The sequence below is a fragment of the Trichoplusia ni genome, chromosome 4 (genome assembly GCF_003590095.1).
Source record: "Trichoplusia ni isolate ovarian cell line Hi5 chromosome 4, tn1, whole genome shotgun sequence".
Classification (NCBI taxonomy): domain Eukaryota; kingdom Metazoa; phylum Arthropoda; class Insecta; order Lepidoptera; family Noctuidae; genus Trichoplusia; species Trichoplusia ni.
The window spans coordinates 6914347-6938736 of NC_039481.1; the positions used below are offsets into that span (position 1 = coordinate 6914347).

General features: G+C 38.6%; 3 protein-coding genes across 5 annotated transcripts; 2 read left to right on the top strand and 1 right to left on the bottom strand.

Moving 5' to 3' along the window:
* Nucleotides 1-1309: 1309 nt before the first annotated feature.
* On the top strand, nt 1310-13087 carry LOC113493025 (collagen alpha-1(III) chain-like). Its single transcript, XM_026870798.1, has 23 exons — nt 1310-1697; nt 2717-2775; nt 3584-3754; nt 4004-4028; nt 4177-4227; nt 4602-4634; nt 5630-6191; nt 6293-6451; nt 6547-6656; nt 7028-7804; nt 8766-9017; nt 9269-9402; nt 9633-9735; nt 9855-9967; nt 10071-10256; nt 10589-10776; nt 11111-11232; nt 11388-11490; nt 12047-12206; nt 12417-12459; nt 12687-12784; nt 12859-12883; nt 12997-13087. Exons 1-23 carry the CDS (start codon nt 1682-1684, stop codon nt 13014-13016), a joined length of 3510 nt encoding a protein of 1169 aa, XP_026726599.1. The 5' UTR covers nt 1310-1681; the 3' UTR covers nt 13017-13087.
* Nucleotides 13088-13168: 81 nt separating this feature from the next.
* On the bottom strand, nt 13169-22016 carry LOC113492773 (formin-J-like). Of its 3 annotated transcripts, none has more exons than XM_026870434.1 (8): nt 21515-22015; nt 21287-21436; nt 17160-20951; nt 16804-16936; nt 16461-16569; nt 15969-16046; nt 15492-15629; nt 13169-14791 (listed from the first exon to the last, which is right to left on the bottom strand). In XM_026870434.1, exons 1-8 carry the CDS (start codon nt 21779-21781, stop codon nt 14641-14643), a joined length of 4818 nt encoding a protein of 1605 aa, XP_026726235.1. In that variant the 5' UTR covers nt 21782-22015; the 3' UTR covers nt 13169-14640. The 3 variants fall into 3 exon arrangements, with proteins under 3 accessions (XP_026726235.1, XP_026726236.1, XP_026726237.1); XM_026870435.1 differs by having other exon boundaries at nt 14710-14865; XM_026870436.1 differs by lacking the exons at nt 13169-14791; nt 15492-15629 and having other exon boundaries at nt 16448-16569; nt 21515-22016.
* Nucleotides 22017-22360: 344 nt separating this feature from the next.
* LOC113492775 (transcription factor E2F7-like) lies at nt 22361-24284 on the top strand. The gene is made up of 3 exons (XM_026870437.1): nt 22361-22801; nt 22879-23212; nt 23294-24284. Exons 1-3 carry the CDS (start codon nt 22614-22616, stop codon nt 23777-23779), a joined length of 1008 nt encoding a protein of 335 aa, XP_026726238.1. The 5' UTR covers nt 22361-22613; the 3' UTR covers nt 23780-24284.
* The last annotated feature ends 106 nt before the right edge of the window (nt 24285-24390 follow it).

Sequence of the window (24390 nt, forward strand, 5' to 3'; positions counted from 1 at the left end):
TCCTTAGCGGCCGGTTCGCACTGGCGGACAACAACAAAAGGTCAAGTTTTTCCTTTAATTATGACTAAGCGTTTCTGTTGAATAATGAAACCGTTCATTGGAAAACTGAAACGGCTCGAGGTGCTTCCTTACGTGATAAGATTACCGCATAATGTAATGCTCGTGACGTTTGTCGGAGACTACGTGCTGCACTGCACACAGGTGTCAATAATAAGATTCATGCGCGGTCTTTATTACTTTATTGTTCTCAGTACATACATGGACCAACTAAGAGTGTAGTCGGAACCGAAATTAAATTCAACAGGATATTGCATCAGATCGGTAAAATTCCATTCAACTTAACATATTTCCAAAATGTTAGACGACACGCGCTATTAATACCTGTTATATTAAACTTGGACGAGGTTAACCAAGTTAAAGAGAGGATATTACTTTACACCTACTAATTTGTTGTACATTATCCAACCACAAGTTCCGAGGACAGAGAAAATTTATATTAAAACTGGGCTATAAATACTGTCCGCAGTTTCCTCGCTCAGAGCAAAAGCAAAAAGAGCAAAGCTGGCGAACTCCGGCGAGCCTGCGCACATAGTCCTTGTACTAATATTTTATTTTTGAAATAAAGTAGTCTGGGGTATCCTGTTTGAACTAGGATTTAGCGCAGGAACTAGAATTCAGAAGTGTGTTTGGAGTCCGTGGGTTGATAAACCGTCTTATATGTATCAAATAATAAGGTACTGAAAACTCAGTTACTTAAAAACTTAAGTAACGGAAAAAAAGGAAGTATGAGTATAGCCAGCTCAGCGCTCTTGCAATTGATCCAATGAGCACTACAAAATAGTTAGAACTGCCGATACCATTTACTCCATCTGTACCAACACAAAGGCTAAACTTATCGGTTTTGTTGTAAGTTTCAAGCGTAACGAACTGCAGGCCCCGGCCACAGCGCCACCACGCCCGTCGCCCGTCTTCAGCACTTTAAACAGGTTTCCTAGTCACAACTCAAACCATTAGCTCTTGCGTGCACTCTTGCGATTGTAAAAAACAACTGAAAAAGTTAACAGACACCAAAGTGTCACCACGCAGTACAAGTACTATCTTTATGCACTCGATTTTAATGACAAATAGCTGGTTCTGTAGTTACGATTATTTTCTCCGAGTGCTAAGGCTGAACACTCAAATGCATAGAATTGACAAGTCAGTCAGATCTTTTCTTGAAACAAAAGTTAAACGCGTGCCCAATTGTACCATTCATGCCACGCTTTAAAAATGCAATTTGCCTGCGAGCTTTTAACATTGTATCTTAATTGTAATTTTCTTCTCAATTCCCTGCCAGTAGTTTCACTACATTTAAATCCTTTTACTTGCGGGCAAATGGATACTTTGAGCACTTCAAGTGCAACACAGTCTGATCGGTATCGTGGCTCACGCACTGCCTTCCACGATAGCTGGAAAACCTTTACTTAAGTTATTTGAATTTTAACTTGCCAAAAGCTAAGCAAAGCTGCATATTTGCATTTTTTGCCTAATCGAGTCGGTCATGACTTCACACATGTGTTAAGATTCCATCGTGCAAATTGAACTATAAGAATTAATAATTCTTTTGGAATCTACATATATTCCATTGTAAAAATAGCTAAGCCTAGAAGAAATATATATATCTTATAATAAGGTTAAAATTATGAGAAACTTAAAAGGTAAGAATCATTTAAATGATATAAGACCAATAAATAAATCAACGCAACGGTTGCAACCTCTTGCTGCTTTCAATATCTTTTTAAGCCTACAAGATCGAACAAAAAGTTTTTAAGCGAAATTACAGACGGGCTATTGAACTGCAAATAAAAAAAGAATCATTAAAACGTCAATGAGTTTTATTTCAGTACATTTTCTCAATATTTACTAAAATTTTGTACAAGTCTTGTTAAATATTTTCGATTTATTTTAGTTTGTATTGTAAAATCTATAAAATTGTTTGATAAGAAGCAAGTTATCATAAAAAAATAATATGGCTGCTGGTAAATATAGTACATGATGTGTCTAACCTAACATAAGCATGTTCTTCGATAGTCTGGCCTAATTCCGTAATATTCCGACCAGATTACTCTAAAGAAAACTATCGATGAAACTTTAGCTGTGAAAGCACTACTCTACCAAAATCTGAAATTGCCTTAAATTACCCATAACTCAGCTGTAATTACCGTAATTTGTCTTTTGCGGCCTAATACATTATTTATACGACATTATGATAGGTTCACAAACAATATAGCTGGATAATATCAATGCGATGATTAACGAGCTTGGTCAACTAACTAATGAGCATCTTCGTAGACTTATCAAAATATGACTTGACTGCCAGTGCTGCCAGCTTAACTAAATGAATATTTTATCACAGTTATCCTAGTTCCACAAGATTGCTGGTTTTCTTACTCACCTATTTCTATATCTCAATGGCTACCATTTTCGGCATAACTTTGCCATGTCGATATATCAGGTCTCCAGTGATATTAAATGTCCTAAGCTTTACAGTCGCTATCTTAGTTTTCGTTCCTCTTTCGTCGAATCGTATGTCTTGTGTTAGATAATTCCCTTCTTGGCAACCGAAAATGTAACTCTAATATAACTGTAACTCGCGAATCGCTTTGAAATATCCTTCCCTGACCTTCCAACAAATTTTCCTCCAGCATAACATTATTTTTGTTCACATTTTCTGCAGATGAGGCTGTTTTGCTGAATATATCAGAGATGATCGATCTAGCTATCGGGACTCCCGAGGTAAAAACACAATATTTAATATTATATATTTAAGAAGGTGTATTTGACAAGGAATCAACACTGCAAAAATTGTTATCCCAAAAATGGCCCATGAAATAGCGGAATTCTGTAGGAATGTGGCCTACTTATCAATTTACTGTAAGAATTTGTTTTGGCCGTGTTTCTCGGAGGTCAAATACCTTTCTATATCTGGAATGTTATCCACGAGATGTCTATCATTCTTATAACAATCGATACAAATACTTTCGACGTCGCTCGCGGGATATGCGCTGCATTTTTGCCGGAGCATTCCCACAGTTTTCATTGAAAATTTCCAATCGAGATGTTGGGAAAAATATTCCTTTTATAGCTATTGATTTCCTTTAGTAAGTGAATTCAAAATGATAAAGAAGACTGGTACAGTGGGAATGCGTAACGGGAAAAAATGCATTGATCTGTGTAGTCGATATTTTTTATGGATTACCTGGCTGAAGTTCATATGGAATATTTAATCTTATTGGTCTACAGTATTTATTTTATTAGATTTGAAGTAACTTGGTTTTTTACCAATTTTCATCATAATTATCTGCAATCGAATTGAATACAAGGTTACATATTTTTTGGAGTAGATCAACAAAAACGACGAAAAAAAGATGGCAAACGTAACTAAGCACACACTCCGAAACCTAAAACAATCTTGGATATAAAGAAAATACCATCACGCAAACAATCAGCCCCAGAACTTATAATCTCCAACGTTACTTAAATTACTAGCGTCTTGTTGTTCTTTTTTAAGTCTTGTTTTTCTCTCATCTTCTCTTTGGTATAGGTGGGCATCGTGGACTTCAACATGCTGCAGACTGTATTGCACTGCCTCGCGCAGCAGATGCGCGTGCTGGGCAAGCACGTCGAGCTGCGCGGCAGCGTGGCTGCCCTGCCGGTCAAGCCGGGGGAAACCGGACAGACTATAGCGATCAGCGAGTTCGTCATCGATACAGGGGTATGAAAAAAACATTTCACTAACATGTAACAAAATCAAAAGAACATGGTTAGTTAAAAATCGTAGAATATGAATACTGGCGTCTTTTTTTATGGCTTTGTGTCGTACAGTTATAGGTACTGCCTTTTTTGAATGGCTCCATAAGGTAAGGAGTAAAGGTAAATAAGGTAAGTGGTAAGGAATTTGAATGATATGAAATAATGTCAAAAGCAATAAGTTTTTAAATTGAATTCCCCTGTTTTTTTTCAGGCTACTACGCCCATAGAAGTTGTCCGTAAGTATTTTATTCGAATAACATCCCAAAATATAATATATAAAGGTATAATAATAAATGAAAAAATAAGAATAACTCATCATCATCCCTAGGCCTTTCCCATATAATATCTTATTTTAAATTCAATGGTTATTTCATTTATTTGCAGCGTCAAAGAGTAAAGACAACTTCCTAGCTGATAAGGAGACTATGCTGGTCGGTGAGTCTAGTCAAATGTTCTCCATATGACACTACTAAACAATAGAAACGCACTCATCTGTTTCCACACATAATAATAATAAAGCCCCATGGTAGATACCCCATCACATTTTAGATAAAATTTCTCAACAAGACCTCTACATGTTGGACCTGTGTCCCTTTGCACATACACAAAGACACAAAGAGATACAAATAATAATGCACTAGAGTGCTATTTATTTTCTTTGTAGGACACGGAAAGCGGAAAGTTTAGTTTTTGCGTTTTTCGTTTGTCTATATACGCTTATCTCAGAAATACTGCCCAAAATCACTTCCACTCTGACGAAATCGCAAGCACGGCGTGGTACAATATAATCCTTTGTTTTACTTTTTCAGTGGAAAGAATACACTTGAAACATCAAGGACCGGGTAAGTTCTATCTAGATGTAAGCAATTAGTTTAAAGCGCGGGTTATTTAATGTTTGTATTTCTATAAGTTTATCAAATGTATTAACTACATATTATAAAACAGAACCGCTTTTTCTGTCCCTATTAATAAATTATAATAAATAAATGCGGACAACATCACATACATTGTTCTGAACCCAAACTAAGTTGCTAAAGCACTTATGTTATGGAATTCAGTTACAACAAAGGTACCACAAACACCCAGACCCGAGACAATTTAGAAATGTGAATATTTACATTGACCCGACCGGGGATCGAACCCGGGACCTCAGAGCTAGCGACACCTTGAAACTGGTGCGTACGCCACTCGACCACGGAGGTCGTCAAGTCTACTAGGAAATCCTCTTGACTACTTAAATCTTTGAAACTACTCGAAGGATTTTGATGCGGTTTTTTTTATAGATAAAGTGATTCATGAGTAAGGTTTTTAAGTATAATCTATGCATAATTTCGTACAGGAACATGGTCAATTTTAGAGATTTCAAATGTGTTTACTATTTTTTACGCTTTCATTGCAAATGCTGACTTTACCCCAAGAGCTACATCAGAATAATGTTCTATACCATAAAAAGATCTACAAGAAAGTCTCAGACAGCATATGTCTATCTTTTAAGGTTGACTCACTATAACCATTTTTTGGGCTAATAATTTTATTCCAAAACAAATTTCTTTGCGAAGCTGTTTTTGTTGAAATGGTACTAAACCTTATCAAAATAAATACGACAACTACGACAAGTATTACATTTTCAAATTTCCAACGTTTATTCCAAAGTTTTTTTATTACGATGCAGGGATGATATGAATCCTTATCAAAATAAAGAACGTCAAAGAAATTATGTGGCGTATATTAGTTCTGCTCCCGTGCGAAGCTGGGGTAGGTCGCTAGTTAACTATTAAATCTGGAGTTACGTAGTTGTAACACTAAAACGAGATAATTACTAGGTACATACTTATAGGATCTTCGAGCCCGACTCACGAGGCTCAGATTGGCGGCGGTGGAGGCGGCGGATTTGGGGGCCCCACGGCACCTGGAGGCGGGGGTCCCGGAGGCGCACAGCAACGGGCCGGCTCACAGCCGGGGGCTGGTTCGCAAGTGGGGACCGGCACGCAGGCGGGGGGCGGCTCTCAGCCAGGCGGTGGCTCGTACCAGGGCGGTGGCCCGCACCAGGGCGGCGGCACACACCAGGGCGGTGGCGGCTATCAAGGCGGCGGCGGCCAACAGGGCGGCGGCGGCCAACAGGGCGGCGGCGGCCAACAGGGCGGCGGCGGCCAACAGGGTGGCGGCGGCCCACAGGGCGGCGGCACGCACCACGGCGCGCCCATGGGCCCATCCGCCGTCACCTCTGCCATTCTGCAACAGGCGCGCTCTGGAACCAAACCGAGCCACATTCCGTCTTCTGAGAAGCTTTCCCTAGTCACTATAAGCAAGTTCAACATCCTAGAGGGTCAAGTAGAAGACCTCAAGAATCGTGTCTACGGCAGCATGCCCAAGAATGAGGAAATATTACAGGATGTCAGGTACCCACATTCATAATAACGTTTATAATGCAAAATTGTTACCATTTAGTTGGTACCTTTATAATAGGTATACGTAAACGTTACTAAGCACTTTTTCACAGATCCCAAAGTAACCTGCGGGCGATCACTGACATGTGGACGTCTCTAAACGTGTCCTCTCGCTTGGAAGCGGCCGAGGAAGGTATCGGCAAGCTTAGCTCACTGATACAAGACCTTATCGGGGAGACAGTGGAAATGCAAAAAGCTACGACTGGCCATCCGTACGTAGGCGGCAGGCGCATATTTTTAAATCAATCACTGCAAATAATGACTTAGCTACAATTTCAATAAAAAATGTACATATTATTATGTCCAGGTCTGCCTCGGCTTCTAAACTGGCCCAGGCAGCCAAGGAAGTGGTCCAGTCAACAAGTCGTCCAGGTAGTGCCGGGCCCCAGGGTCCTACAGGTGGAGGCGGCGGCCAAGGTTCTTATTATTATTATTAAATCCTTTATTGGTATTAAACAAAAAAACATACATTTTATAAACTCAACAAACTGTTGTGGTGACAGTTTGACCGCGGGAATAGCGCTCGTTATTACATTTTATAAAATATTTAAAACGACCTCGAATCATACCAGGACTTATAAATAAACATAAAAGCAAATCAAAATACAAACTAATTAAAGAGATTTGAGAAAATTCGAAGCTTAATATTTTTAACAATTTCTTTTTGAATGTGTCCTTAATTGTGTGTCCATTTGCCTCAACCATTCATTATCATTATACAATACTGGGATCAAATACTTATTGGTTCTTGCGCCGTAATTTTTTTTTCGTTTATTTATTTTTTTTAGTTGCGGGCGGGCATGGCGGTCCTGGCGGACCTATGGGACCTGGTGGACAGCAGGGTGGGGGTGGCCAACAGGGTGGGGGTGGCCAACAGGGTGGGGGTGGCAAGCAAGGCATGGCAGGTCAACAGGGTTCGGGTGGCCAACAGGGTGCAGGTGGCCAACAGGGCGCTGTTGGCCAAAAGGGCGGTGGTGGCCAACAGGGCGGTGGCGGCCAACAGGGTGGTGGCGGCCAACAGGGCGCTGTCGGCCAACAAGGCGCTGGCGGCCAACAGGGCGGTGGCGGCCAGCAGGGTGCTGGAGGACAAGCAGGCCCTGGCGGCGGTCAAGGAGCTAAAGGTGGTGCAGGAGGTCAAGGCTTTGCCGGAAATCAAGGGCAACAGGGTGCTCAAGGAGCCCCGGGCGCTCCAGGGGCGCCTGGCCAAGGCCCTGGCCAGTGGTCACAAGGAATGGGTCCTGGTGGCGGTGGAGGTGCCGGACCGGACAGCGCTGTGGGCATGGGTCCAGGCGGGGTCCAGACGGTGCAGGGCGGTTACATGCCTGGTGGACAATCGATGGTTGTAATGGGCCCTCAAGGCCAGCCAATCATGGTCCAGCAAGGGGCTGTGGGTGCTCCGGGCGCGCCGCAGGCCATGGGCGCGATGTACGGCATACCACCGCAGGACATAGTGACTAAAGAGGAGCTCATGCAGGTGTGGGGGCAGCTGCAGCAGCTAAGGCAAGACCTGGCAGCCCTCGCCGATTCCTATTGCCAGTCTATGAAAGAAGTTAATGATGCGTTCGGTTAGTTAAATGGTTTCCTACATATTTACCAGATATTATAAATAATATAGAATTTTACTAATAAAGTACATAAAAATTGGTATTTCACCATCACAGAGCAAGTTTTACCTAAGCCTATTCTCAACAAACACTTAAATACATCTATTTAAAAAACGTATACAATTCCATTGCCTTACACAACCTTTGCATTTTGCACTTCTAAGAAAGCTGGTTAATATCAGCAAGATGTTATCAGCACGGTGCAAACGCCAGTACTACTGATTTAATCCTGAGAAACACTATTAATTCCTAAGAATTTTACGGCGTCCATTAATATTCGTGTGAGTCTTTACAATCTAACTCCAACTTTAAGGGCAGATGCGAATCTAATTAATGTTAACATTGAATAAGTAGGTAACTACACATTTTCTTTATAATGATGCATAGGTTTTTTCATAAATACAAAAATATAACCAGATTCTATTCAGTTATCTAGTAAAGCCTTTATATAATTACTTACTGTGCATAGAAACATTTTCAGGGTGGATGGAAACAGTGTTTTGTGAAACGTCTTTGCACGCATCAGGAGTTTGTTTTTTTTTTTACTTCTGTGCTTCTATTCGCCCCGTATTAGGTTGCATTTCCACTGCAGGTATGAGTAGCAAGAGATTTCTGATGCCTGTAAAGAATATGTACCTAATGTCAATCTTTTCCGCGCATGCAAAACAAGCAAAGAATGTATGTATGCGAGAACTGTGCTGCGATATTCTGTACCAGCCGGTCCATAGACGGATTTTGTCGCAACGCATCTTCAGATCTCACCTTAACGCGCATTTTATTTTTAAAGCTCCGCATTTTCCTCGCACAGCTTTGGTAGAAACTAGTAATGCCCCTACATCTTCACAGCACAGCTAAATACCCTCGCACAAGTCATTTCCCTCGCCCAATTCTTGTAAAACTCTTCCTTACTGTGCTTTTTCAGAACCGCCTGCGGCTGTATCAGCGGTGTTAATCGGGTCCGGCGGTTACGGTGGGGGCGCGTCTGGACAAGCGGCGGGCACAGGGCAGGCTGGCGGGCAGGCTGGAGGGCAGGCTGGAGGGCAAGCAGCGGGACCCGGCGGAGCACCGGGTGGTGTCCAAGGCGGGCCTACGATGGTTGGCCAGCCTATGGCCGTTGGCCAGCCTATGATGGTTGGCCCGCCCATGTACCAACCATACGGTGGAACAGGAGGAGGTATGCTGTTTGATCTTCGTTTTTAAAACCAAACTTACATTATACTTGAAGGAGACAGATTAATACGTTTTTCCAAGGAAATTTTCGAAGATCAGGCTATTGGAGACTTATCGATATACATAATTATACACCTAATCCATAAATGAATTCTATCTAAGTCATTGTCTACCTGCTTCTATAACATCAAGATACAATAATTATTCAGAGCTCCAGATCCATATATATTGACATCATGAATTATGTGTTTCCAGTCGCTGCTCCCTACGGCGGAGGCCAGCCGGGACAGATACCAAACAATCTACTGGAGAAACTCAACGAACTCGAGAAGAAACTAAACAAGTGCTGCGAGACCGTCTTCAAATCTGATGGCCTAGTCAACGATCAGGCAAGAATCTGCACATGACAACCAACTCGTTCTGGCTTTATTTAGATTATGCTGCTATAGGCATTTGTTTTGTTAAAACTTTTTGCTGATTAAAACACGAAATTAGTGAGAAATCGGATTATTATATGTAATTTGCTATTAAAGACTTCGGAGAAGCCTCTACGAAGTATAAAATCAGTCATGGTTTAATGAATTATCCCTTAAATTTCAATGTAACTACTACTTTACAGCTAAATTCTTTCCAAGACCAACTTGAGTACTTGAATAAACAAGTGCAGGGTATGAATTTCGCCGGTAGCAAGATTTCTCCCGACATCGTGAAGGACCTCCAAGGTAACACGTTACTTTCAAATTGGTTTCTGAAAAAAGATTATCGCAACAAAAGTCACATCTCCTCGAAAGTACCAAATTGTTTTACAAAAACGTTGTCAATTTCCCTGACTATGTTGCAGGTTTAATGGATCTATTCCAAACTGTGCAAGAAATGCAGGAGCAGTTGGCACAAGTCCATAAGACTGCCTTACAGCTGGCGGGCGAAAAACAGGAGAGACAGGGCCATATCGATGTAAAGCAATACATATTACAATATGCACAACTATACATATACTGAATATCTGAATTAGGACTTCCAATTAACCATTTCTCACCAATCTTCTAACAAATTTTAGGCGCTCTTGGAACAAATCGAACTGTTAAAAACAATCAAACTCGATCGAGAAGACATGGTGGAAGCCCTGGCCGACAAAGCTGATCTTCGCATGTTGGCACGCAAAGTGTCACACGACCAGTTCGAGACGGCCTGCGACGATCTCTCGAAAGGCTTAGAACATGCCCTCGGGAAACTCAACGTACAGGTCAGTAGATATTTGCCACCAACTGTATTTTATTGCTTCTGTTGTGACGGCTGAGTAAATTTGTGAACTCATTCAGCCGTAGCAAGTAATACCTACCTAGTTTGTTCTCTTTTGACATTGTACGCGTCCTACCGTTGAACCGCGCCTGTCAAATTGGGCGTTAACCTTTTGTTACAATGATGAATAGGCGAAAAACCTTCATTACAAGTAAATATTACGATCTAATTATATCGATAATACAACAACTATTAAGTTTCAGCTTTATTTTACACAAAATCCACAAGATCGTTACGTAAGATAAGTTGGTACTTATTGCTAATTTAAATTATCAGGAAGCCCTTTGGCAACAAGCCTTGGACGACATTCAGCGCGAGATCGAGACGAAACTGGACAAGATGGAGCTGTCTCCGGTGAAGGACTTCTTCAACAACAAGCTGAAACAGCTGCAGGAGAACCTCAAACAGATGGCGGCACTGCGGCGCGAGGCCGAGGCCGCCGGCACCAAGAGGAGATTGCTCAGGTGAACTGACGTTACAAAAATAAATATATATTAAAAAAAAACAGGCCAAAATCAGTGTCTAAGTGTGTTCGATTAGCTGTTGCCAGAAGTTACGCCCGCAACAAATCGAAAATGATCACATGGGGACATAAAATCGGGATAAAACTATCATATGTGTAAATCCAGCTTATAAACTATCAAATTTTATAAAAATAATCGCCCAATTATGAAAAAATAACAAACGAATGTTTTTGACCCAGTCTACAAATTAAGGAATTGTCCAGAATTACCTCTATGACGGTAGAGCGGTTTCAACTCGCCATTTGTCAAGTACAAAGCCTCTTGAATATTCCAGGGATGTGAACTGCATATCGTGCGATGCGAAGGCGATAATGTCGATGGATCCTGTTCCGCCGCTGCCGCCTAAACCTCTGCCTGCTACTTTGTCTATGAAACCATACCTCAGTTACGAATTAGGTACGTTGAAATACTTTTATTTTTTCAACCATATATTCAAGATCGTTACAAATACATTTAGAGAAAAAACAGAAGGTAATGGTAGTGACCAATTCTGCAGAAAATGCTGTCAAAAATATTACCTCCTTATTCATACTTGAACTTGTCCCACGCAGACGCCATACGCAAGTCACAGGCCAGCAACCTGCCGCAACGAAACATGCACGATTGGGAACACATCGACAAACAGATGCAGCCTAAACAGCCCTACAGAGTCAGGTGAACGAAAAATACATGCACACAGTCGTTTTTTAATTACTGAATTTTCAATAGAATTCAAAATTAAAGTAAGCGCCTACCTGCAAAACAAACTATAAATCCTAGTAGTGTATTTTACGCAATACAAAATGCGATAACCTGTTACATTGTAAGGATATGCAGCAACAGAGCGATAGCCAACACCGGCAACGCTTGGTATTAAATACCGGAGACTCATTTAAGTTTCTCCTCCCAGCGCTTGCTATGATTGCGGTGTTTATCGCTAATTCGCGATTAGGATAACTATGTTTTGCCGCAATTCTTGGTAGGAAGTTATTAAACTTTATTTTATGAATTTAATGGTTTACCGACGAAAGCTTGCTAAGGAAACATGGTCTAATGGCAGATGAGACTAGATCTAAAATCACTTTTTAAAATTACAAACTGCTCGATACAATTACCGATACGTAAAGGCTACGCTCTTGTTTTTTTTTTATTAATTAGATATAAACACAGTATGCAAAAACCATACATTTTATGTTGAAAATTAAGATTGTAACATAGAAGTCACCGACAGATCGGACACAGACAAACACTTATGCAACCGCTACTGCGGCGGGTCGCACACGGTGACCACTCCTGCGCAGCGCGTGGCGCGGCTCGGACACTTCATCAAACAGTGGGGGCCCGAGGTGCTGCCGCTGTCTTCTGGGTTCGCGGCCGGTGACGATGGCAGGGTATGGTTATTTGTCACCAAATAGGGGAAGTACAAAATTTATTTCCTTTTTTGCTGTGTATTTAAATTTTTAACAAAAACATCCAACACGACTCGAACAATTTGTCCGTTTTTCACCTATTACTTAGAAGCTAAAAGAAATCGACTTTCGTAAAATACCTAAATTACTGAAAAAAAAAAATATTAATTAATTATTTTATGTATGTTTCAGTTATACAAAGTTAGCAACGTGGAAGGTGCTAACGTGGGTCCAGGTCAGTCTATTTTACTTATTATTTTTGTGACTTTTAATTTTACACTTGTATAGGTAAAAGTCACAAAACTTTCCAGTAACAAATACCAAACCTTTTTCTGGTCAAACTTAGTGATACCTAAAGATGACAAAAATAAGTATAAGTAGTTAGACTACAGGTCCTCCCATCACACAATACTCAAGATATCATAATTCGTTCTTAAATTAATACTTGTCTTATTTATGTAGGTGGTGCAGTAGAAGGCGCCGCGACGTGTACGCCGAAGTCTCCAGTGAAGAAGGCCGAAGCGCCGAAAGGCGGCCCGAAGCCAATCATCATCAGTGCAGTATGTATCACGAAACATTTACTACCTTGTATCAACATTTTGCACTTAATTAACGTTTGATTTTTGTTTCTCAGGAATGCAAATGCTTGGAACCATCAGGTAAGCACCAACGCCTAGGCTTTTATAAGACTACATTTCAAAACTTTTTGTTTTTCCCCTAATATAATATTTGTGTGATCGGTGTGATGTTACATAAACATTTCCTGTTTCAGATCGAGCAGCAAAACTCTGATCCTCATTGCGTCATATTTGAAACGTTTTGCTCATTTTATTTTTTCAAATTATCTTTATGAATCGTGTAATTATTAAATAATTTTAATGTTATTCGTAAGGATTTATTTTGTAATAAAATTTTATTGTGTTTTGACTCAAATAAAAACGTTATTTGTGTATTATATGATTTTAATGGTAAATCAATTACCATACAATATTAGCTTAAATGTAATTCGTATCACTAGGTATTCAAAATAATAACAAAATTGTCTTTTCACTATTTTCAAAACAGATTGAAAGAAACTTATACCATTGAGAGTACACAAGCACCTCCAGATAACATACCAAGAAGACAATTGAAACAATTCCCTGCGATAAATCATTTGAAAATCTTTGTTTTTAACAAGCGCCTAATATTATTATTTACAAAAGTAACACAATATCACACGTCAAAGGATAGCGTAAGGATAGGCTGGCTCGGAAGCGTCAGCAATCTTCTCCCACCACCCAAGTTATTGGCACCAATCCCACGACTCATTCACACGGCTCTTAACCAACCTACAATCAGTCTTTCATCTTCTAGCGTTATTACACGTTACCAGTAAGTTGTGTAATAACTATACTTCCAGTTACCTATACAGAGCTTTCCTTTTTACAAGCATACAAACAAACTGTTTTTGGTTATAAAATACAAGGCAGATTTAATAGCGCTAAGTTAGAGGCTATGTAAGTTTTGATTGAAGCTTACCCAATGACTTAGATTAAGTATAAATTGTAATCATGTCCTCTAAGGACTTAATAATTTGAATCTCAAGTTAAAATCCAGTACCTAAATTGAACACACAAGTGACCTGGAAAAACTCGTCACACACACACACAAATCTTTAATTACAACGCCTCTAACGAAGCACTATACACAGAACAAATTAAACAGGCAAGGATGACATCTTAGAACCAAAAGAAGTTTAATATCATAACCGAGTATCTTGTCTAGCTTTATATCATTAAATGTAACATTACCAATGACTACAACTGTATTATGTTCCTTAAATGCGAACGGCAAATACATTTAGGTTACATTAGACATCAATAGAATTCAAATATCTTTTATGGACACACTACTTGGTAAATATTTTACTGTTATATTGCATAAACACAATTATTATGCTGAGATCTCTTTCTGCAAGTGCGCTTCACAAGTATAGTTAACTATGCTGTGATCTCTAATCATGAACTATCACAAACAGCAAGGTTAACTAAGGAAAATAATGTTTCGTATTCGTCCATCTGGACTTGCAAGAAACAAGATTTGACTATATCTTATGTTCAAACTGAGTGTATTCTAAACATCCTCAGTCTACATACAACATAAAAATATAAACGCTTGCTGGTTCAGTTACATGCCCTGACATAAAATTGAGAATCTTTACATTTCAGAATGACAAAACATTACCGAATCAATTCATTACAATCAGCGCTATTTAGTCAAACATTAAAAAACTTATTTTAGGTCATATGTATGTCAGTTTCACAAGAGCTACAGAAATGAGTTAGGGTTATTTTATAATAAAATACGGTATAGGCGGCGACGATCAATGATCGGGCCAAAGTCTGTGAGACTAACGATAGCGAGTGTCGTGGCGCTAGCGGTGGCGGCCGCGCGAGCTGTAGTGGTTCCCGTCGCGGCTGTAGCGGCGCTCGGGCCGCTCGCCGCGCTCGTCCCGGGCGCCGCGGGACCGCTCGCGCCGGTCGCGATCCCGCGAGTAATCTTTGTCGCGCGACGACTCGTGGCTCCTGGACAAAGTTCAGGTAAACAATGTCACTATCAAGTCAATCAGTACTTTTTCCGGGAGGTACGCTTCGTGTTGCTGAAAATCAAGTTGCAAAATTTTAAATTAATTTTAAGTCTATTACACGATTGTTATATTTATTTTGTAGAGCATCCATGGTGAATAAATCGCTGAGCGAAACGTAAATGTAATATTATTTCAGTCGATATGATCCTCAAAATTGATTTTTCTAAAACATTTGCAAAAATATTCAAAGAAAACTGAAACTTAGCTGTGTAAATTGCAATGCTTTGAGAAGAACCAAGGAACTAGACATTTATCAAACATGCACCTTGTAGCAACCGCTGAGGTTTATAAGGATCATCACTTCCTCTAGTTTACATTATTATTCACTTGTACGAGAATGCAATGCGACATCAAACAGCAATTCTTTATGAGAAAATGTGAATTTGATATTGTTTATTTATAAGTTTAATTTAATAAAGGCACAGCATGGCCAAAAGCGTTTTCAGAGTAACAAGTGAAAAAAAACTCATTTTTTATGTTCGTTGCATAAGTCGAACACTAGTCGTAATACTTAATTATTGTGCCATTAATTGATACGATTCAAGAAGCCTATATGTTAAATACAATTGATATTAAAAATAAATAAGGATGCTATTCAGGTAACAAAGATTAGCGAGTTAGATGAGATTGTGTTTTACCTGGACTCCCCGGCTGACCGACTGTCGCGTGACTTACGTCGCGAGGGCGCACGCGACCGCGGCGACCGCGACCGCGATCGTGACTTGCGCGTCTTCGGCGGCGACTCCCGCTCGCTGTTTAAGTTAAAATCGTCGAATCTGTCACCATAAAAATATACTGTCAATGAATTAAATTCCTACAACGTTTAAAGTCTCAAAATATTAAGAATGAACTTACCAATCCAGGAGGCAGCGTATGTATTATATATATGTGTGTAAATTTGACTTACTTTTTTATGTCTTACATACTATATTCCAGATAATATCTGACTTAAAGAGGACATACTTACGAGTCAATATGGGAATGAGAAATATTTTTTCTAGTTAAGTGCTTGTTTAATGTTATATTTTATGAAACTAAGTTTACTACGAAGCAAAAAGTAACTTATTGTAAGGAGTTTTCACAATGATAGAATAGACATTTGATGTAATACTCACTTGTTTTTGGGAGCTGTGGAGCTATGACTAGAACTGGAACTCGATGAGGAGCTGGACGACGACGACGAGCTCCTAGACCTGGGAGAAACAAGAACCTCTTTACAAAACTTTATAAAACCACATTAAACATCAACATATGCCTATACTGCAAGCTCATGCAGCAGGACTGTTTTGTGGAAATGCTTACGACGCTCTATAAAGCGCATAATTACGTCTCGCTTTTGAAACTACATTAGTCCAGCTTTTTGGAGAACATAGTAAGCGCATTTGTTATTAAATAATGATGCATCACTCAAAGTTGCTGTAACTGATGATAATGAATATGGTGAAAATGTGTAGTATAATCAAAATCGAAAGCTTAACTGTTCGTCTTCATTATTTTAGCTACCATTAGTAAAATGAGATTGAAGGAAAATGTTATAAAATCTGAGTAAAAAATTATAAAGTTTTGTAAATATATTGCGTATGAAATTACCCACATCTAAGACCAACCTTCTCTTACTCTTGTTGTTTGGCGAGGCCGGCTTGTTAGTTTTGTCGTTTGGGCTCTCTGACACGGCCTCTTTTGTGTTTTCTGCACTCTTTGATTTTTCCGCATTGTCTAAAACCAATACCACATTTAGGTGTCTTTGAATGAATTAATGGAGATGTGTTGCTCTATGAACCTGAATTTACACGAAACCAACTTGTGAAATTAATATACCTACAGAGGTACATTTGTAAATAGGTAAATACAACCAATCATGTCGAGACGGTTCTATATAATATCTGTTAACTAGAATAAAACATTCGATAACATGTGTCTCACTGTAATGGTGGTACGTGTTACACAAACCTGTCTTAGAAGAGTTGCCTTGTTCAGCATCACTGCCCCATAAGTCATACTTGGAGAGGTCGGCTTCGTCACCAGATTCGTCGTCATCGTCCTCGTCTTCGCCCTCCGGGCCCGGCCCCGAGCCTCCCTTGCCCTGCAACAAATATTTAGCAAAATCAAAAGATGACACGCAACCCAACACCATGGCTCATACGTACGTTACATTTATCTCTAGTATAGTAGCAGTAACATTGCTAAAAGAACATAATGCAAAAAAAAGTGCAAAGTAATGAAAAAACCATAACTCCAAAATAAAAGCCCTGACTTGGTTTTCCATGATTCCGAAGTTAATAAGACACTTTAATTTCTGTACAAACCTTTTTCTTTCGCTTTTCTCTTTTCCCAGAGCCTTTTGTGGGTTTGTCAGGAGTTTTAACTGTAAGCTTTAGCCTATTCAGTAATATAGGTTTAGGTAAGGCGAAACTTTTAAAATTCCCAATTACGTTAGCATTTTCGTTTTTAGATTCTTCTTCAGTATCTACATTTAGATTTAATTTTTTTACTATATTTGGCGGTATTATAACCGGGCCTGGATCAAAAATGTCACTTAAAAAAGGAGTATCGGTAGCCCTGCCATCCAACTTTTCTAGTTCTCTTTCGATACTTCCATCTCTGTTGGACTCCTTCTCCCAATCCTCGTCATTAGTTAAATTTATAGTTTCAGAAGCCGGCGCCTGCTCTACGCAGTTCGGTTGTTCGCTATTGATTTCTTCAGTATTGCTCATTGAAGATGGTTTCTGTGTCATTTGCTGTAGATTTTGCAATGCCAACAGCAATGTGTTGGTATTTATGCCAGCTAATAAACTGGAAAGGTCGGTCTGTTTTACACTCTGTTCATGTTCTTTAGGGTTTTCCTGATTTTTATTGTCCTCAAAACTTTGAGTACTAGGAACTGGTTCAGTCTGTTGTGGTAATTGCTTAGGGGTTGAATGTTGAAATTGTTTCTGTGGCGAAGTTGAGCTCGGAGTCTCTGAAGCGGCCTTCAAGGTCACATACTCAAGCACTTGGACTTTCTTTGAAGGACTTATAGTTTTTTTAACATTCTTCGTATTATTACTATCGTCATTGTTCTCTAATATTTGCAAAACTTCATTGGAATGTTCTGTAGGTATCGTACCTAATTGAGAAAGCATTGGTTCGGGAACTAATTCTGATCTAGGTAAAGGAATGTCTGGAATCCGACGCGGCCTATTCGCTGGTACGTTGTGGACTAGTTCGGGTCTTATTGTATTAAGATCTGACGTCATAACAGATTGATTGCTTTTTATGTTTGCGTTTGAATTATGTCTGTCGTTGAAGTTTAGATTTCGATTAGGACCAATCATAGGTGTATTTGTAAACTGTTTATGGCAGTAATTAGGTAACTGATGGACTAAATCATTCGTATTTGTGTTGAGACATGGAATAGAATCAGATCTAGTCATTTTCGGGTTTAGGTTTTTTTCAAGTCTAGATAACCCTTGGTTGAGATTTTGATTAAGACTGTTTAAATGTAGATTAGGGTCAGTAGTAGCTAGATTTTGAATGGAATATGATCTAGTAATAGGTGGTTTGGATACGTCCTGAGATCGATTAAAGTACTTGCTTTGATTTTTTTTGCGATGTACATTTGTGCGGGGCACATGTGGATTCGATATAGGCTCAGACGGAGGCTTGATACATTTAGACATCTGTTTTGATCGGTTTACGGGACATTTAGGACTTTGATCAACTTGGTTTCGATTAGGATTGAATTTCGACTTATTTGGACTTGGACTGGAATCATATTTTGTCATTTTAGGAATTGGATCTGATCTTTTACTAACATTCTGCGTTTGAGGACTCGTCCTAATCATTGTAATACTAGGGGTCGGAAGAGCTTTAGTTTTAGGATGTATTTTTACTTTATCGGGATTAGCCACAACAAAGTTATGTGTTATGTCGGTTATATCATTGGAATTCAAATTCCTTTCCTCTGATGATTGCAAGTGTGATGATCCATGTTTTAATGGTGATACCATTTGGCTGATCTCATTGTTTTGAAGGTCTTTCAACATATCCAAAAGAATTTCATGTTTCTCTTTTATAAAGTCTGGCATGGTGTTCTTGTTATGTGTATCAAGTCGTTTCACATCTGTTTGATAAAACGTTTGTAATGTTGGACTCTGTATCTTAACAGAACAAGGGTGGGATAGTACTTTGGGCTTTGTTGATTCAATACCAGCACAATCAGACTCTCCATATAGAGCATCATCATCTTCATCCCATTTATTTTCATACTGTTTTCGCACAGTGTCATACTTGTCTAAGTCATTATCCAGTTGCAGACTCTTTTCTAACGGATCACTGGTATCAAAAATATCCAGAATACTTCGGTTTTTTGTAGTGTTATTTGATTGTACGGCTGCAAAAATACGATCTGTGCTTTCAGACGCGCTTACACTAATATCTTGAGGCTGGTTTGCCTGCACAGGTTCATCAAAAGACATGTACTGTTCATTGTCAGCAAAATTGGCAAGGTCACCACTAGTAAAATCTTCAGTTTGTTCGATAACTGGTTTAGGCGGGAGGGTAGGATATTTATGGTCTGCTGTAAAAGTAGTTTTAATAGCTTGTTTTGGAGGTCTAGCTGTTCCTCTTTGTTTACGATTAGCATCCATTGATCGTCTATTCATCATATATGATGTCCCATTGCCCTTGGCCCAATACCCTTTTTTTCGCACATTATCTTTGAAGTCCTGGTAATTGTTTTTCGCAATAGCTCCTAGTTTAGTTGGCACATATTCACTTGAATAGCCATCAATCTCAATATGTTCACGAATTTTTACATTCATGTTTCGTAAATTGGAAGTGTAAATGTTACCAGTAGCTAATGGAGACTTGTCAGTCATTTTAATTGTGCTGTATCCTTCATAAGTATTCACATCACTGTGTGCACTGTTGGCTCTAGGCATAGCAGCAGGGATAGGGCGCCGCTTAATTTTTCGTTTTTTCTTATTTTCTCCGAAAACTCTTGATAAGAAGTTATCTTCGTCACTGTTGTATGACACAGAATCAGAATCCGTGTCATGTATTGTCTGCCTTGCCATAATATTAGCAGATTTTAAAACATTACATGGTTTAAGAGTATTTGTGCACTTCTCTGAATCCGTATCTGGGTAATTTGAGTCTTGACTGTCATGGGAGTTTGAACAAGTTCTTCTATTTGTGGACTGTGAGTGACTTCTTGTTTGTCGGTCTTCATTTGTAGTTGCCGAACCACCCCACGTTTGAAGTTCAACATCAGCCCCTATGCATAAAGTTTCTGCACTGACACTTCTTCTTAGCTTGTTAGTATTTTTAAGGTCTTCATTTTCACTATCTGAGGGAATTGATAGTTCATCTGGATTTCTTACTTTACAGATTGTTTTAGCATTGCCTACAACAGAGTTCACAGAGTTTTGTTTCAACTTATCTGCAATAAGTTTTTCCTTTTCCAATTCTGAATGTGGATCAACTAAACAACCTGTGGTTAAGAGCCTTTGTCTCAAATCAAATATTGTCTTGAAATCTGGAGCTGGTTTATCAGAGAGTGCTTCAAATTTTTCAGTGCATATTTTACAATTATTGTAAACAATAGCAAAGGCTGCAATCCTCACTTTCTCTTCAAGAGTGTAAGACATCTGCCGTTTTTCTGCTGGATTTGGTCCTGTACATTTGTATTCTACAGTACGATTTGTAGAAGACACTCTATTTTCCATGACAGGATTAGAGGTTTTAATGACTAGTGACTCTGTGCTGTCTTGTTTGCTCTTCTTGGAACTAGTCTCATAGCCTGAGGAAGCTGCTTGATCACGGTCGCCATTGCTTGAATACCTTTTTCTTGATTGTCGATTTGTCTTGTACACTGGTAGCATATGATCTTGCTTCTGATTGTTAATCTGCTGGTATTTAGTGTATGCTGCTTTTGTAAGTGGAAGAAACTCATACATGGAGCCATCACTACAACTGTCTTTTCTATTTTTTAGTGGATCATTTGTACTCATCAACAAGTTTGGACCATCAACTGGCTTATTATGTTCTTTATTCGATTCCTTCTGCAGCACTGTTGGTGGCAAGTTTTTGACTACTGCTCCTTCAGTGATGCCAACCTGAAGGCAGGAAAAATTATCTCCACTTTAATAATGATGTGCTTCACAAGTTATTGCACTTATAATATAACATCAAGTCTTCTTAGCTTCAAAATCCTCAAAATCCCTAAATAATTGTTAAAAAAAAAGAAAATGTACACGAAAAGCTGTTGATATCAAACTTAAAGTGAAAACGGACAATAACACAATATGGTTTAGTTAATGATAAAGAAAGGATTTCTTAATAAAGCTGTAATACTAGTGGAAATCAAAATTAGAAGAGATTGTTATTAAACTAATGCAAGCATTAAATGGCAATGGCTACCAAAACATTAAAAAATTAACAACAGACGTACCTTTTCAGTCTTCTCTTGAGAAACTGACATTCTTTTGCGTTTTTTTCGACCAAATTCATCATATTCATCATCAGACGACGGTTCGCGCCTTCTATATTCCACAACACCGCGTTCATTGTAACCTCCACCGTAGCCGGTGCGAGCTTCAACCTAGAACCGAACAAAACGAACGCATGTTATTCAAGCCTTTAACATATCTCAGGTTATTACAACCCTACATATACTTACTTCGCCGTACTTCGGTGCGTTGCAAACATTACAGGTTTGACGCCGGGCCCAGTTAACGTTAGCACATTTATTACACTGCCAGTCGTCGGCATTGAATAAACCACGGGACTTTTCAGCTGCGGTCTTCCCTATTTCAGTACCGAGTTTCTTTTTAAATGATTTGGAACTGTCGGGTCTTTCTTTATTACATCGATAACATGAAACTCTGCGTGCAAAATTGATATTTCCGCAATTTGAATCACTGCATATCCAATCCCCGTCGTTCATTTTGTAATGGATTTACACCTTTCTCTAGAGCAAATTATACATATCCTTACGCAAATAATTCTATTTATTATCAATAAACAAACATTATAAGTTTTTACGAGCCAAAACGTAAATAAAAGTCAAAACATTGACGGAAACCTCCACTTTCAAATAGTTACAAAGAAAACCAAGCCAAGCTCACTTTTGCAAGAAAAGTAATCAAGCTTCATGCCAGCCATGACGTGACGCAAGAAAAAAAAAACTTCCATAAACTATCATATCGATGCTTCCGTTTCTTATAAAATCAATATTTTAGATTTTGATAAAATTTATGAATTGTATATTAAAATAATTATTTTTAACCATTTAATTGTTCGACAAGTCATAAAAAAGGAAAACGCTACAATAATTTACAGAAATATTGAGAAGTATTCATCTCACTTTTGTCATTATTTTAATAAAAACTTAAATTATTTATTGAAATTCTAAATATTTTTTTAAGACTTTATTTACTTTATTGGCGTTTTAATTAAAATTGTATTAACCACATGAAAACAAAAAACGAAACGCAAAGCAAAAAGCGGCTCTTCCAGTTTTATAGAAGTTCGAGCCTCGCGCGCAATTTATTTCTGTCAAAATTGTTTACTGCGAGGTTACTTTTAATAATTTTCTTAAATTATTTACTTTAGTTTCCTACAAGTCCTACACTTTACTTCATTAATGTTAAGTTTGAATAGTTATGTATCTTTGTTAGTAAACTTACACGTATAATAAGCCAACTGGATTTGTGTTTGACTGTCAAAAAGTACGCGAATATTTTGTAAAATTGGATTTTACATAATGTTATCGCACGATGTATGAAGATGAAAACATTACTTGTACTCCAAAGCGTTGCGTGCTTACTGAAGTTACAAACTCAGCCAACTATGTATCTCCAACCGCTAACCTCAAGTTACTGACCAATGTTGCATTGCAATATCCCACACCCCCGCCTAGTGCAGTGCACAGAAAAGAAAAGTCTCTCCAGATATTATGTGACAGGTAAATACTCACGCTTTCCTGAGCAGTGAGCATATTGACTGTTATATAGAAACATTCTTATTGGAATTAACTTACAGATTCCTCAACCTGTACCCACTACATGGTGATGGTCCAGTGGAAATACAACTGGATAGCACTGCAGCCCGGCTAGGCGTCGAAAAGCGTAGAATGTATGACATAATAAACATACTGGAAGCAATGCAATGTGCTGTCCATAAAAGGAAGAACACTTATCTTTGGCATGGAGGAGCTCGCTTGAATTCATTTTTAAAGATGTTGAAGAAACAGGGTGAACACCTTAGGTTGTCAGAGGCGCTGCGTGGAAAAGCCCCGAAGCCCCCCACACCTAAACATAAAACTTTGGGAGTCTTAGCACAGAGATTCTTAATGTTATTTTTAGTGGAACCTCCTGTAAGAAATATTTTAAAATGTGCAATTATTCTTCATTACTATATTTTTATGACAAGTTCTCAAGAAATGTTTTATTTTCAGAATACTCTAATAAACTTGGAGATGGCTGTGAGGGTGTTGATTGACACATCCAGTAAAAATAAGACGGTGCTCTCTCCAGAGCAGCAGGACCGCCAACACAAGTCCAAAGTCAGGAGACTCTATGACATTGCCAATGTATTTATTTCTATTGGTCTCATTGAAAAAGTGTCAGGTAATTTAATATTAAAAAAGCCAGTTTTTAAGTATGTGGGCCCATTTAAGATTAAGAAGTGTGAGAAAAGTTTGATGAGCACAGATTCTCCAATCACACCACTATCAGTTTTGGACAGCCAACAGAAGGCCTCCGCTTACCATGTGTTTGCTGGCCGGTCAAAGCGGAAACTGGAGTTCACTAGCCCAACTTCCACCAAAGAACTGAAGCTTGGTGTCACAACCCCACCCCACACACCGTCACACAAATGGGATGAGATCCTGCTTGTGGCTGACATGGAACTGACTAGAATTAACAAAGGAGTAGTCTTGTGATTAATTATAAATTCAATTGTAATGTATTAATTCAGATTTTATATAGTCCTTTTTCTATTTTTGTCTTCCAGGAATTAAATTTAAATGTCATAGTGACTACTATTTTATAGACAAAATTATAATGTACTTTGTTCCTATATTTAAATTTTATTCAGTTGTTGCTTAGAGCAGATTAATTTTATTTGTCGCAATAATATTTAATTGCCTCTTTTTATACTTAAAACACCTAGAGGGAGTGTGGAATATATAGCTAGCAAAAAGTATATACATGTGTGAGAGATTAGACTGGACTCCTTTTTATTATTATTTTTATTTATGTGATTTTACAATCCTGGTGTCCAGGATCACTACAAAATCAATTTATGACAAATTATGTTATAATGACATAACTAAAGTATATTTTTCCTGACTGTTAGCTGTGGACATGGATTTATATAGAGTATGCTTTTATTTTCTATTGTTTTTAATCTTTAATCATAATAAATGAAATGGCCTTTCTTAATTATTTTGTAAAATTTTTCATTGACACATTTCTATATCCTGTTATGGTAAAAATTAAACTATAATTTAAACTTAAAATTTATTTACATGCATAAATGACATTATTTTAT